Source organism: Lissotriton helveticus, chromosome 6, assembly GCF_964261635.1.
Source record: "Lissotriton helveticus chromosome 6, aLisHel1.1, whole genome shotgun sequence".
Lineage (NCBI taxonomy): Eukaryota > Metazoa > Chordata > Amphibia > Caudata > Salamandridae > Lissotriton > Lissotriton helveticus.
This window is the reverse complement of record NC_136067.1, coordinates 1876291527-1876306585: the sequence shown is the minus strand read 5'-3', so window position 1 is coordinate 1876306585 and position 15059 is coordinate 1876291527. Positions and strand designations below refer to the sequence as shown.

Sequence of the window (15059 nt, the reverse complement as noted above, 5' to 3'; positions counted from 1 at the left end):
TGCTGTGTGTTGCCTTTCAGTCACTGGCGGGTTTGTCCTGCTGAATAGTTTACTGGAAACTCAAGCCATGGCTGCATGGTCATCTAGGATCTACAAATTTGTGGAGAAGAAAAGGTTACTTGCTAGTAGTCAGACGTCTGCATCGTAGGAATCTTCAGTGAAGTCATAAACATTAAAATAATTGCCAGCTGCATGCCTGTACCCCAGATACATTGTCCATATAAATATATCACAGGGTGTTAATCTCCACCTGTCCTTATGATGACCAGTAATGTGTAATAGCCTATCAGAGGCTATGGTTTCATGGAAATAAACTGATGAACCCCTAATGCTGGATCCAAGCCTGAATTGCAGAATTTAAAACGGAAAAAAGGGTAACATTGCTAAAATGTAGGAAAATATTCTGACTGATAGGCTTACATTGCGAACACAGACAAAAGAGCCCCATCTCTAAGATTCCAGGTTCTCCGACCCATGATACAGTTTACTGGCAGTTGCCTCACAGAGTCAGTTCTTTTTCACAATGAGATATGGGTTATGTTTCTTTTCCAATGCCCAACCCTATCCAGCCATGGAGGTGGGCTGATTGTTTATGGAGATTCCTACGATGCAGAACTTCTCTTCTACTTCGTGAGATCTTCATTGATGTCATACAAATTAACATGCAGTAGAAAGCTATTTATATCCTCTAGAAAGCAGCTGTTGGGCAGCAGAAAGACACAGGAAAAACACTACCAACTTTGCCCATCAGGAGTGTATTTTAAAAAAACAGAGTTTCTGTATTTAAAGAGATTTCTCAGTGCCTTCACGCCATCATTCAGGAATAACTGATCTGCTTTTCCCAGGTCCTTTGTTTTGTCAAGATAAAAGCAATTGTCTCTTTCGAAGGCCTAATGAATGAAAAATACATACCACTGCCATAGATGGATTGGGGAAAAAAGTAGGCATTGTAATAGTGTGATTAATGTGAAAGTCAAAACTTGAGAGAAAAGAAGGATGCGTCCTCATTATAACCGTATCAAGGTGGAAACAGTGTAGGGCTCTACAGTCGATAAAGCTTGTGCATTGCTCACTCTTCGAGCTCAAATGATGGCCACCAGGAAAGCTAGGTTGAACACCTCAATTCATGTCATTACAGACACTGTTTCTAGCCATGGGCATTTGTTGGTTAAGTCTAAAACATTATGGGGGTTGCAATTTTGTTTTCCTTCCATTGAATTAAATAAATTAAGGTACCTGAAGTCAATGGTTAGTAGTAGAAGCGTTCAGGACTTGAGACAATGTCCGTATTAACCTGAAATGAGGTGGTCTCCCTACGGTAAGCTGCTTTCCAGGAAAGCTGCCTTTATTGTATCCTTGTAAATTGGATCAAACGAGATCCCATCATTTTTGATAGTACAATGTTGCATTCCCGTGGTGGAGAAGGCAATCTAATTGGAAGAAAGACTTTCTTGAGTCGTTCCCCAAAAATTAGTTGCTTTGGAGATTTTCTGCAGACTATAATAGTGCCCAGATTAACTTTTATTAATGAGAACAGAAGCTTGGCTTGAGCAACATGGAGCAAGTAAGGTAAAATAACATCCTTTGATAAGATTAGGCCCAATATTCTAACACCATCTGCAGAATCCCATCCATTTTATGGACTAAGATTTTAGTAATAGAATGTTTCACTACCTTTTAAATCTCCATACAAGTTGGTGAAATATTTAAATGATCATACCGTCTGAGCTCAGGATACATGCTTCAAAGGTGTTGATTTTGGCCCTTAAACATTGGTCTGCAAATCTGGCTTGCACAGCAGTCTCCTTTGTGGTCTCAAAAATATGTAGTGTTATGATGGTGCACACCTTGACAATGCTTTGAAAAGTACTTTACTCTCTTTCTTTCTCTGATTGGGAAAACAACTAGTGCCACATCAGGAGACATGTGAAGTTGATGAGGCGATGACAGTCTTGGTGATTGTAGTGGTAACGTCGCTGTGGTGTAGCTTTTATTGGTATGGACATTATAAGTGATGGTGAATGTCTTGATTTCTTTTGGATGTCAATAGTGATGGAGACCTTACTGGTGTCCTGTGGCGTTTCCTCTTTGACATCGTGGAATGCAGTATCAAGTGATATTCTGGCTTTTAAGTCAGAGATGTTAAGAGTTGCTCAAGAAGCCTGCTAAGACATCAATATCAATGGTAGTTTTTTTGATGTCGATTGGTGTGTTGTATTCTGCATCTACGGATATAAATGGTGTGATGTTCCAGAAAACATCCTCAAACATGTGAAATATGCAGGCGAATCGCCAGGACACTCAGACCTCAGCAAATAGCTGAAAAGGGGTGTCCAGTATCCTATGGGGGTTCTGGCCAACTACACTTTGGGCCAACACATACAATGACGAGTCTATTCTTATACTGGGACTGATCATTTTAGATGTGTACTCACACTAATATTTGTTGTGGGCATATTTCTCACATTACACCTATGGAATGTCCCAACAAGTAGACCATTGTTTTATAGGTCCCGAAGAATTGCCTCTGACCTATCCTAGGCAAACTGGCAAGAAATTAGTAAACCGTGTAGTGGACTTTTGGACTACCTCTGTTCTAGGAGTCCAATTTTTACTTTTAATTTTGCCATGAATTTATCCCACAAATAAATAAAAACAAATGTTGGTTAGCTATACACAGTTTTACATTTACTTCCCAATCTACCATGAATCTACCTTCTCCATCCAAACAAGGGCACATGCTTGAGGCCCATTTGGAACCCTTCCCTTTTTTCACTGCATTATACATCAACATCTTTCTAGGTGGTGGGTCTTTCCAATGTTTGGCATGCCCTCATGATGTCCATGAATGGTAGACGTCAAACCTCCCTTTAATGGAAAGCAGGTCTGTGTCGATGCCCTCAACATTGATACCTTAGACTTCAATCTCGAAAATACATTGAGAATGATGTTGTCAGTGTCTGTCCTCTTGAGGAGATCCTCTTTTACATTCTACCTCTGTGGTAGTCATTTTTAGCAGCAGGCTGTCTTTCAGAGGATGAATGAGTGGATGACTTTTCCAGGCTTCTTTTCTTCTTTTTTTTCTCCGCTCTCATATCCTTGCATCATGCCTTTGAGTCTTATGCTCTCAGGGCCCATCTGGACATTTATTTTTAACATATGTTGGAGTCTTTGATCAAATTCAAGACTAGCAGGCACACCAGAGACCTTGAGAGGGTAAGAGACAGCCTTCTTCTTCCCACAACGGGGACACCTCAAAAAAAGAGGACATTTCTGAAGAAAATCTTGTCAGAAAACAACAAAACTCACTGTTTTGATGGAATAATATTAAAGACAAAAACAAATGTGTGAAATCTCACATGTACACTGTGATCCTACTCAGAAAGAATGGATTCTGTGAGGCAACTGCCAGTAGAGTGGATTATGGGTAGGGGAAGCTCCTGGAATCTTAGACAGGACTCTTTTTTCCCCTCAGTTTGCAAAGCAAGTCAATGAGGCTGCATTTTTTCTTACATTTTATAAATCTTCCACCTCTCTTGCACATCAGATGCTGCAATGCAGGCTTGAAATGGCTCATTAGTTGTTCATCAGTATATTTCCTGGAAAACAAAATATTTGCTTCTGGTCGGCTCATAATAAGGACACTGACACAATCTGAGATATTTCGAAGGAAAATACATTTTATGAGAAGTGCTCCAGGTTCAGGCACACAGCAGGGAATTATTCTAACATTTATGACTATCAATGAAGTTTCCACGATGCAGAAGTATATTTTTCCAAAGTGTAATAGGGGTATAATTCTGTTTCTAAGTGCACATCATTCATACAGATGATGACATGGGGATGATAAACTCTGAGGTCCAAAATCTAAAGGTATTTTGAAACCGAGGGACGCTGGTATCCTGATCACAAAGCTAATAACTTAACTACACCACACCTCTGAATTACATACCTTTTTACTAGGTTACACCTCATTCAATAGTCACACGGTCTTACTAGGTCACTACCCTCCCTTGGTTTAGTGCCATATTTTTCACATAAAATTTGAACACACATGTATATCCAATTTGTTGTTTATGTCTTAAAAAGAATTATGCCCTATTAAATATGGGTCAGGTCGCTAATATGCTCTTGAAGGCCAGGCTCAGCAAGGAGTGTTGTCAACCTTTGGGCTTGCATTGGAGGAGACAACCCAAGAAAATGAATGTAGGTGTAAGCCATATTATCTTAATGACACAGGAAAAAGGAAAGTCTGCTGGAGGGAGGAATGATGACATTACTCATGACCCTTTTGTCATAATGAAGAAGCAATTACTCTGGAGTTCAGGGCTGGTCTGGATATTTTGCAAAGGGCTAGCAAAGAATACCGCAGTGATACACAAAATAATAAAACAAAATAGAAGTCATTTATTACAATTCGAATTCAAAATTTACCATCTCCCTTGAAAAGTATCTTAGAGTTATATTTCTTGAATTAGATTAGGTGTCAATGATTCATCCACGTCTGAAAAAGGAAACTTCCTTCAGAAAGTTCATCTTTGGTCAACAAGTGCAATGTGAAGTCTCCATACTAGACATCATCCAGTTGGAAATATAGTTCTTCAAGTGTTGACTAGATTTGCGTTGGGTTATTTTAGTATAAATACGTTCGTTGAAGGATTGAGTCTATGCACTCCCCTTTCCAGCAATGGCTTCTAAGCAACGGGGACAGGGCGTCAGGGAAGACGTGGCAGTATATTTTCTACAGCGTGGGCATCTTTCGTTAGCAGCTGGCTGAACTATGACTTTATAAGCTGCTTCTTCAAATATGTCGCCTCCTAAAAGAAATAAATACAACAGCATTAGAAAGAGTATCTATGATTACTGTTGTAAGAGATTTTTATGGATTTATATTTTTGTGCATTATTAACAATGATCAGAATGTATTTTCACACTCTATATTACATGTATACACCGGTGTACTACTGATTCTTTTGAAACATGTTTTCCATGATGCTTAGAAGTGTGTTTTTATGATATGTGTGTTAAATAGTCCACGTTTTAAAAAAAAATCCATCTTGACCAAGATGGAAGTTCTCTTTGTCACTAACATTCTGCTTCCCCCGCCCAACTTACTTTCTTGCAAACTCTGCGGCACACAGTAGAGCTGGAATGTAATGGTTTATTTCCACTGTTATTATTATACTGCGGTTTCTGTAATTCCATATATGAAAACAATTTATAAAAACCCTAGAATTTGGTGGTGAGCCAGAAGACTTTTTTATGCTATTAGGGATGTTATCCAATTCTTTTGGGATATTGCTGCACATTTGGGACTTAGAATACTTTTAGATTTTATGTACTATGTATAAGTTTGTATTTGAGAGTCTTCATGGAACTTACTCCGTATATTTATTCTGAATTCTGTAATAAAATCGTTTAACTTTTTATCGATCCAATACTCAGGTATTAGAGGGCCCGGCTTAATCAATTGCACTGAACTAATGATTTGGATTTCTGATTTTTGATGTTTGGGTGGTGCCGTAATGCAGGGCCCATTGGCTCATGAAGGACAAGTTGCTTATCTTTGGTGACATCTTATCTGGTAGAGGCTCGATCTAGCTGGAGATTCCTTACCTTTGAATATTCCCCAGGCGTAATCCCGTATCTGGAAGTTTTTGACCACCAGTACTCCTGCGTGCCGGTAGGTGGTATCTTTTGACTCTGCATTACGGGCTGCCGAAAATGATGTGCGGGATATCTATATAGGCACCACCCTGGCGCCCTGACATCAGTTACATTCACAACTTTCCACATCAGGAGCACGGAGCCATGATGAGAACTGACCACTGGTGTGAAATTTTAAGGTCTTAAGAAGGGTGTCCTTTACACTGCAATCGGCTTACAGAGTGGGAAGGATGGGAGGGTTGGTAAGGAATCTGCAGCTAGACAAAGCATCTACCAGATAAGGTGTTACCGAAGTTCAGTAACTTGTCCATCTGATAGAGACTTCGAGCAACAGATTCCTTACCTTACAATAGATACTCAAGCAATGCCTCCCAGGAGGTGGGTCTGCAAAGCCAATTTAAAGCAGAAAGTCCTGCAGGACTGAAATGGCAACAGACCTGACTGTCCAGACAGTAGTGTTTGGTAAATGTGTGCAAAGATGCCCACGTTGCAGCGTGACAGATGTCCAAGACAGGTACTTTGCAGGCTAACATAACGGTCACAGCCTTTGCTCTGGTGGACTAAGGGACGCAAACCATCAGGGGGTTGCTTCTTAGCCAGTGCATAGCAGATCTCGCTGCAGAGCACTATCCATCTTGAAATGGTCTGTTTCTGCACTGCTTTTCCGTTCTTGGTCCCATGAAGAGTTGATCATCCACATGGAACTCTTTTGTGCAATCAAGGTAGAATGACCACACACTTTTTGGGTCTGAAAGATGGAGTCTATACTCTTTGGGGTGAGACGGAGCAAATAACGTAGGCAGAGTGATGATCTGGCCTACACGAAAAAGAGTTACAACCTTCCGAAATAAGGAGACACGTTTCCGTAGTACCACCTTGTCCACATAGAAGGTGGAGTAGGGAGGATGTGCCAAGAGTGCCTGCAATTCGCGGGCCCTCCTCACCGATGGATAGTTGCCACTAGAAAGGCAGTTTTGATGGTCAATAGGGCAATTGTGGGGAGGCTCAAAAGATGTACACATTAAGAAGTTTAGAACAAAATTTAGATCCCACTGGGGCATGAATGAATGGCTTGGGGGGGGAACGTGTGCTGCAAACCTTTTAGAAACCTAGCCACAAAAGGTGACTTCAATAAAGAAAGTTGGTCCAGCAACAGCAAAAAAAATAAAAATGGCTGATAAATAACTTTGAACTCTGCTCATAGCAGAGCCCTTCTGGGCCAAATATAGAGCAAACAGAAGAACCTTAGAGGGAGGTGTAGAAAGAGGGTCGATATTTTTAGAATCACACCATGCCACAAACTTAACCCAGGCGTATACAGACTTGTGCAGGGACGCTTGGCTGCTAGAATAAAATCAGACTTTGGAAGAAGGTAAAAAGCTTACAACTCTCAATCTCAATGCATGAAGGCGAAGCGTGGTCAGGTTTGGGTGCAGAACCCTGCCATATTGCTGCAACAGAAGATCCTCCCAAAAAAGCAGCCTGATTGGAGGACCCGTGCTAATGCTCAACAGTTTGGGATACCACACTCTCAGTGCCCAATCTGGAGCCACCAGAATGACCCAGGCCCGGTCGTTTCCGATCTTCTTAAGGATAGCTTGACTCCAGTGGCGTAGTGAGCACAGGACCCACGTCTGGGCATACCCTTCCCACATATGGTGAACAGCAAAACACACAAGATCATGGACTGAATGTTGCACAATGGCAAAACATTCACCCCCAGTCACAGATCTGGGTTTAATCCATTGTTATTTTGCTCAACAAGCCACCACAGTTCAGACATGGCTATATGCAAATCAGTCTTGACCCTGTGCCTCATGGGAACAGTCCAGACCGAACTGCCAATCCATGTCTTCCCTGGACCGGAATCAAGCATCCTAGAACCGGTTTCTGGCTATCAGCTGGCTTTAGCCAGGATAGCTTGACTCCAGTGGCGTAGTGAGCACGGGACCCACGTCTGGGCATACCCTTCCCACATAGGGTGAACAACAAAACACGCAAGATTGGTATTGGCAGAAAGGTGTACAGAAAGCCTAAGCTCCATTCAAGATGAAAAATGTGTCTGAGCGAGAAACTCCTTGAAAACTCCAGTGCGCAAAACTGTTGACATTGGCGTTCTCGACAGTGGCAAACAGATACAACCAAGGATCTCCCCGTTCTTGGAAGAGACCTTGCGCCACCTCCGGATGGAGGTGCCATTAGTGAATCGCTAGGCATTTTCAGCTGAGTTTGTCTGCCCTGGCATTCAGAGAGACCACCAGGGAAATGCCATGATGTTACAGCCATGTCCAGAGGCGCATAGCCGTTTAATTAAGGGTCCATTCCCCTATCCCACCCTGTATGCTGCAGTACCACATGGCAGTGGTGTTGTCTGTGAACACTTGAACCAGCCTTCCCCTGAATGAAGGAAGGCCTTCAATGCCAGCCGTATCACTCGGAGCTCCAACAGGTTGATATGAAGTCTGGATTCCAATGGAGAAGAGAGTCCTCTGATCTTCACCTCTCCCAGATGGTCGCTCTAGACCAGAAGTGATGCATCTGTCCACACGGTCAGCTTTGGGAGAGGTGTCTGCCAATGAGCCAATCGTGATTCAGTAGCCCCACTGCAGGTCTTTTGTGGTTCCCTCAGAGATCTGGACCATGTTGAAGAGATTCTCCTGATGTTGTGCGAACAGGAACTTCGGATCCCACTGCAGAGCCCACATACACCAGTGGGCATGTGTCGCAAGAAGAATGCAGAAGGCAATGAGGCCCAACAGCCTCCGAGTCAGTCTCACCAAAATCCAGGACAGGGGCTGAATCATCGGTATGATTGTCTGAATATCATAGACTTGCTGCTTGGGAGGACTGGCCCAAAACTCGTCTGTGCCCAGAACAGCTCTGATGAAAGGAAGCGTCTAACAGGGAGTCAGGTGTGACTTTGGCAAGTTGATGGTGAACCCCAGTGAGTGCAGAAGGTTAGCCGTAGTCTGGTGGTGGGAGACGACTGCCTAGGACAAGCCCATCTTCCAACCGCTAGTCGTCGAGGTAAGGAGACTGGAATTTCCTGACCTCCATAGATGAGCTGTAACCACCACCACCACTTTTGTGAACACCCCAGGGGTGCTGGTAAGCCCAAAGGGGAGCACAGCACATTGGAAGTGCTGTTGGCCTACCATGAACCGCAGGTAGTGCCCGTGGGCAGGTTGTACGGGGATGTGAAAATATGCGTTGTGCAAGTCCAGCAATACCATCCTGTCCTAGGCAGACAGGACTTGTGTGAGCATTTTGAATTTCACCTTTTTCAGGAAGAGACTGAGAAGGCGCAGGTCTAGGATACAACAAAGTCCTCCGTCCTTCTTGGCCACATGGCATGGGTGGAGGGGTGGTCACAGAGGGGAGGGAATAGCCCGTTTGGACGAGCTGCACAAACCAACGGTCTGATGAAATTGACTGCCAATGGAGCAGGTGATGGCGTATCCTGCTCCCCATTGGATGCACATGAAGTTCGGAGGGCAAACTACAGGGGCTTAGAGGCTTCAGCAGCCATGGAGGTAGTAGACTGTCTCGACCTATGGTTGCTTGCCCCAAGTGGTCTGTAGGAAGTGCGTCCTCAGCCATGAAAAGATTGTGACGATTGCTGGCCGGCATGGCTGGGCATGTAAAGACATGGTTGGATGCTCCTTCCATGGCCGCGAAAGGGGCAGAGGCAGAGGAGTGAGGTTGGAGTGAGGCCATGGAAAGTCCCAAGAACCTGGCTGTTGCTCTGCTATCCTTCAATCTCTCCGAACAACCGAGACCCAACAAAGCACATGCCCATGAGTGAGGCTAGGCCGGCCACCAAAGATGAAACGAATCTGCCCAGCGAGTTGGCAGTCCACATCAGATGGTGAACTTAGCTGCATCCCTCCCATCAGCAATTTATTTATTTATAAAGTTTTATATAGTGCGATTTTGACCTACAAGGGTATCGGAGCGCTTTATAATACACAGATATTAAACATTAGATGAGTGGGGTAATATACATACATTTGAAATTCGCCATTCAAAACAAAAGAGATAGACAGTGATATATGGGTAGCATAGGTGGCTAGCAGTCATTAAAGAATTAAAGTCTTAGGATGTGAATTTGTTCATTAGAAGCATTTTTACTTCTTTTTGAAGGAGGTAAAGGAGGAGATTCTGCGTACATCTGGAGGTAGGGAGTTCCAAATCTTGGGTGTGATCCCTGAGAATGCTCTGCAACCAGTTCTCTTCTTATGGAAGGATTGTAATTTCAGTAGTAGTGAACTCGCACTTCGCGACTGTCTGCCAACTTCCGACCACTCTAGCTTTTGTGCTAAGTAACTGGGGGTATTGCTATGTAGAGGTTTATGGGTCATGCAGGCGATCTTTAGTTGTTTTCTTGCCTCGTAGGGTAGTCAGTTCAGAACTTTCAATGTCGGAGAAATGTGGTTATTTCTTTTAGTTCCTGAGATCAGCGTGGCCACAGCGTTAAGAGATGCCCTCAGCAGGGCCAGCTTGTATTTGAGAAGACCGCATAGAGTGGTGCTTCCATAGTCCAATCTTGGTAACACTAGGGCTTGTACCACCATTTTTAAGTCAGTTTGTGCCAGGAAGGGTTTAAGTTTCCTTAGGATACTCATCTGATGATTAGTTCCCTGGGTGGCATTATTGATTTGCGCCTGCATATTCAAGTGTTTGTCTAGGGTGACTCCCAAGGATTTCGCTGAGTCAATGATGTGGGGAGTGCAGTCAAAGGAAGTTAGATGCTTCAGCCATAAGTCTATCTTGTGTTTGTGACTGGGGGGGGCGGGAGGGGGGGTGAGATGAGAAGGAATTCTGTTTTTTTGGTGTTAAGCATGAGGTGGTTACCAGTGAGTCAACTTTGAGTATTATGTAGAATAGCGTTGAGGGAGATGAAGTCGTCTGGAGAGGAGATTTTCATAAACAGTTGTGTGTCGTCCGCATACAGGTGATATAGAACGTTTAGTGCGTTTGCCAGGGGTTCCATGTGTAGATTAAAAAGAATGGGTGAAAGTGCTGAGCCCGGTGGAATCCCTATGGTGACCATGGAGAGTTGAGAAAGTGATTGCTTCATCCTGATTCCTTGGGTTCTGTTATTTAGGAAGGAGGTGAACCACTGTAACACAGTGCCAGTTAAGGCCCATCCTTCGTTCCAGTAGGGACAATAGGTTGTCGTGCTTAACCGTGTCGAAAGCGGAGGATAAATCGAGAAGTATCAATAGACATGATTCGTTACGGTCTAACATTTTATTATGTCACCCATTAGGTGGGTAAGTGCTGTGACCTTGACAGAAGCCGGTTCGGTGTTGGTCTAGGAGGTTTTAATGCTCGATGTGGTTGCATTATTGAATTTGTACACATTTTTCCATCAGTTTTGCTAAAGTGGGGATGTTGGATATAGGGCGGTAGTTGTTGAAATCTGAGGAGAGGGAATTGGCTTTCTTTAGTAAAGGTGTGACCTGCCCTACTTTAAGACAGTCAGGTATGGAACCTTGTCTCAGAGAGGGGTTATTCGCCAGAAGAGTGTTATAGATTTCATATATAGATTTGAGCAATAGTTTGTGGAAGGGCATTCTTAGATTGAATGTCATATTCAATGGATTTTGTCTTTTCTAGGAAGAAATTGGCAAGCTCATTGCAATTAGTAGCCGCTTAGTTCCATCACCTTTAGGAGTCTTGCGTGAATGTTGTTTGACGATTTCAAATAGTTTTTGGGGACGGTTAATGGCTTGGTTCAGCTGGGGTTTGCCTTAGCCTTTAGGATTTTCCTGTTGTATGTATTCTTCAGCACTCTAAGATGATATAGGTGATCAATGGAGGGTGCTGATTTCCATAGCCGTGCAGCTGATCTCAGCTTGCGCCGATTAGAGTTCAGGTTCTCATTGAACCAAGGTTTTGAGATTTTGGAGGAAACATTTTTTTTTTGGAGGGGCGCTGTAGAGTCAAGAATTTCAAGCATAGTGGAATTGTAAAAGACTGTGAGGTCATGGACGTCAACCATACCTAGCGTGGGGATCAGGGAAGAGTTGCATTGGTTTACCAGGGCGATGGGGTTAATATTTTGTATATTCCTTTTCCATTGTATTGTTTTTGTAGGTTGACATCTTTTTGGAATTACCTTAATGTTGATAGAGAAGAAAATGCTGTAATGGTCAGTCCAGTCATATGGGGTGATGGATTCTAATGATATAATGTTAATTTTCACTATGATGAGGTCTAAAGTCTCTCTCTTGTTGTGGGTTGGCCTGTCACAGAATTGGGACAGATCCTGATCTGACAGAAAAGATTTAAGACAGCTTACATCATGATCGCTTGTGTTTTTCCAATGGAGATTGAAGTCTCCCAGGAAAATCGGCGGCACTTGTGAGGTGTTGTTAGACGTAATGACTTCCATTAACTCATCGATGAACATCAGATTATCACCTGGGGCGTGGTATATTAAGTGAAGTTTGCTGGTGAGGCACTTGTCATCTGAGATGTTGATACAGAAATATTCACAGGAGGATAAAGAGATGGAGTCTGCTTGATTAACAGATTGTGTTTCGATAAATGCAGGCTAACCCACCGTCGGGTTTCATGGTTCTATCTAGGCATTTAAATCGTGACTAGGAGGGACCAGTAGGTCTAGGATGGGAGACAAGGAACTATTTAGCCATGTTTCGGTAAAAACGATAATGTCCAGATCATTTGAGATGATGATGAGCTAGCAGATCTGCAGTTGAGTGCACGCTTCATCTTGCTGGTGGAATGGGTGGGAGCAGTCTGCACTATGTTGATATTTTGAGGTTTTCTCTATTAATGGATCTGTAGTTGTGAGTGGGTTCTCTGTAGGGGTTGGTTTGAATAGATTGGATAATGCCACATATATACTTTCTGTTGTCTGTAGTACTGGCATAGGATATGAGGTCATATATGTCATTGTCAGATAGTTCAGCAATTGCCCTCCTAGAACAAGATTGGTCGTTAGGGGAAGGTATCTTAATCTGTCTAGTGTCCTCAGGGTGTGAATTCTTGGTGATGTATCTGCTAGTTTGGTGACTGATACGGTTCACAGCGGCACTAGTGGCTCTGTGTGCCTTTAGGAGTTCTTTGGTGATGGTTGATAGATTTAGCATTTCGTCCTTGAGATGGGATAGGCCGATGGCTAACTCATTGAATCGTGCGAGCCAATCAGAATTAGGATAATTCGTTATGTGTATAGGCCTAAGAAGCACGTGGTGTTCACTAACTGCAGTGCCAGGCTGGCAGAAGAGAACTTTCTCTTCTTGAAGGTATCCAGCCTTTTTAATTCCACATCTGGTGGGGTGGTAAGGAATGCTCCAGGATTCATTTTGGAGGTCGGAACCACCAAGCTCTCCAGGGTGGGGTGGGGTCCCCTGGGGCGGGATGATGGTGGCAGGCAATTGTATATAGCCCAGGAGCTGGAGCCAGCCCGAGTGGACATCAGTAAGGGCTTCATTTAATGGAATTAACGGTTCGGAAGTAGTAACTCCCAGCTGAACCACCTCCGTCAAGAGGTTTATCTTACCAGCCACAGAGGGTAGCATAAGGTCTAGGACCTCAGCCGCTTCCTGCACCAGCTTTGCAAATGAGGCACCCTGCTCCATATACATTGTAGTGGGTGGGGGGAGACCAGGCCAGTGTCTGGGGTGGTGTACAGACCACTAGCATCCTCCAGATCCTCATACAAGTTGTCCTGGGTCTCCTCTAACTGGTGTCCATAAAGGACCGCTGACACCTCCCATTCGTCTCCTCATCCAGGCCTATCGTAGGACTTACAGGTGATGGATGAAATGCTTGAAAACCGGTCCTGGGTTGCATGTGTTCCATTTTAGTGAGGACCTGGCTAGGGGCATCTGGTCTGGCAGTTCGTTCCCGTGAGGAACAGGGTTATGGCTGATTTGCAAATGACTGGGTCCAAACTGAGGTGACATCGTGGCATCCAATGATGGATTGGGATACGGCCCAAGCGATAGCGAGTGGCTGATATTAATTAAAGCATTCCCTGTTGTTACCAAAGGAATAAGGCACTAGCTAAATCCACCCCCCTGTCGGCGCCGAAGCTGTGTGTTGGACGACGCACGTCCGGCTCGGTGTCCGAATCGGGTCACCATGGGGTATCGGGCCGATGGGGGTGTTGGCACTGGAGCCGGTGGCAGGGAAGGTCTCGATCTGCGCCAGTCCCCCTCCTGACCCACAGGGCCCAAAGACACTCCAGCGGGACCCCGCTGCCTAAATATGGAGTTGATTGGCTCATAAAAGGGGTAGCTCCAGCTCTCAGAAACTCTGGAAGGTGTAGAGATGGCCCAGGCGCAAGCTACACCACAGAGCTAGGACTCAAGTGCTGATGCTCTCGTTGGATGACTTCGATGGACAGGGTGTAGTCGAAGATCTCTTAGACTTCTTACATCTGTGGTACTTACCCAACGACCTTAACTGTGACGATGAGCGCTTGGAGTGGCTCTGCGACCGATCTTAGGACCTTCATCTCGACTGAGATTGTGAGCTTCGAGATGTCGAACGGCAGGGAGCTTGAGGGACTGCTCCCTTAGGGCCTTGGGGTACATGGTGCCGTAATCGACGCAGGTCTTGGTCTTGTAATCACCCTTCAAACACCAGAAGTACATCAAATGTGGGTCAGTCGCCGACATCTATCAGTGACAAGTACCAGACGGCATTAAAACAGCTTTTCTAGCTGATAAGTATTGAAAAAATGTTGGCAAATGTCAAAAAAAGCTCAGTCAAAAATGACTGGTGGTAGTTCTCCCTGGATCTGAGCTGACTGGCAGAGAAAGAAAACAATTGCCGTCAGTGTGCTGGGGTGGTGCCTGTATAGGCACCTCAAATCCAGTGTGGATGACACTTACAACACCATTTGGAGCCAAACAACACCATCTACCGGCACGCAGGAGTACTACTCACTAGAAGCCTCAATCAGACATTGAGGTTTAACACCACCTTTGATCCCATGAAATGTGGGATATCTCTTTAAGGTATATTTTGAGGTGTTTCCATTTTGGGGTACCATTTTGCTTTCACAGTTTTGGTAGCAGAGGATAGCTGTATGTTAACAAGCACCTCTGTTTTGTTTTTAAAGAATTCCCTTTTGCCCATTGCATAGAGATAGTGTATCTTCCTGTGAGAATTATGCTGGAGAATTATGCAAATAATCTGACTTGCAGTGCTGTTCCTGAACGAATTGGATTGTAAGTGTTGGGAATGGCCATTTTTGCAGGGTTATCCCCAAACTGTTTGCTTCTTCCTCCTATTTTTTCCTGACCTGTGTGTGTTGGTTTTAGGAGACTGGGCCCTTTAGCACTGTTAATCAGCACTAAAGTGCATAAGCTCTCTGTAAATTGTGTTATGGATTGGTGTTTCCATGATTG

At 44.1% G+C, this 15059-nt stretch overlaps 1 protein-coding gene across 1 annotated transcript in view; it reads right to left on the bottom strand.

Moving 5' to 3' along the window:
• Positions 1–4384: 4384 nt before the first annotated feature.
• IARS2 (isoleucyl-tRNA synthetase 2, mitochondrial) overlaps positions 4385–15059 on the bottom strand; it is a 532602-nt gene continuing 521927 nt past the window's right edge. Inside the window, exon 23 of the mRNA XM_078649801.1 lies at positions 4385–4817. Within this exon, the coding sequence (XP_078505927.1) occupies positions 4666–4817 (152 nt within the window). The 3' untranslated portion in view covers positions 4385–4665. The remainder of the gene's footprint in view (positions 4818–15059) is intronic.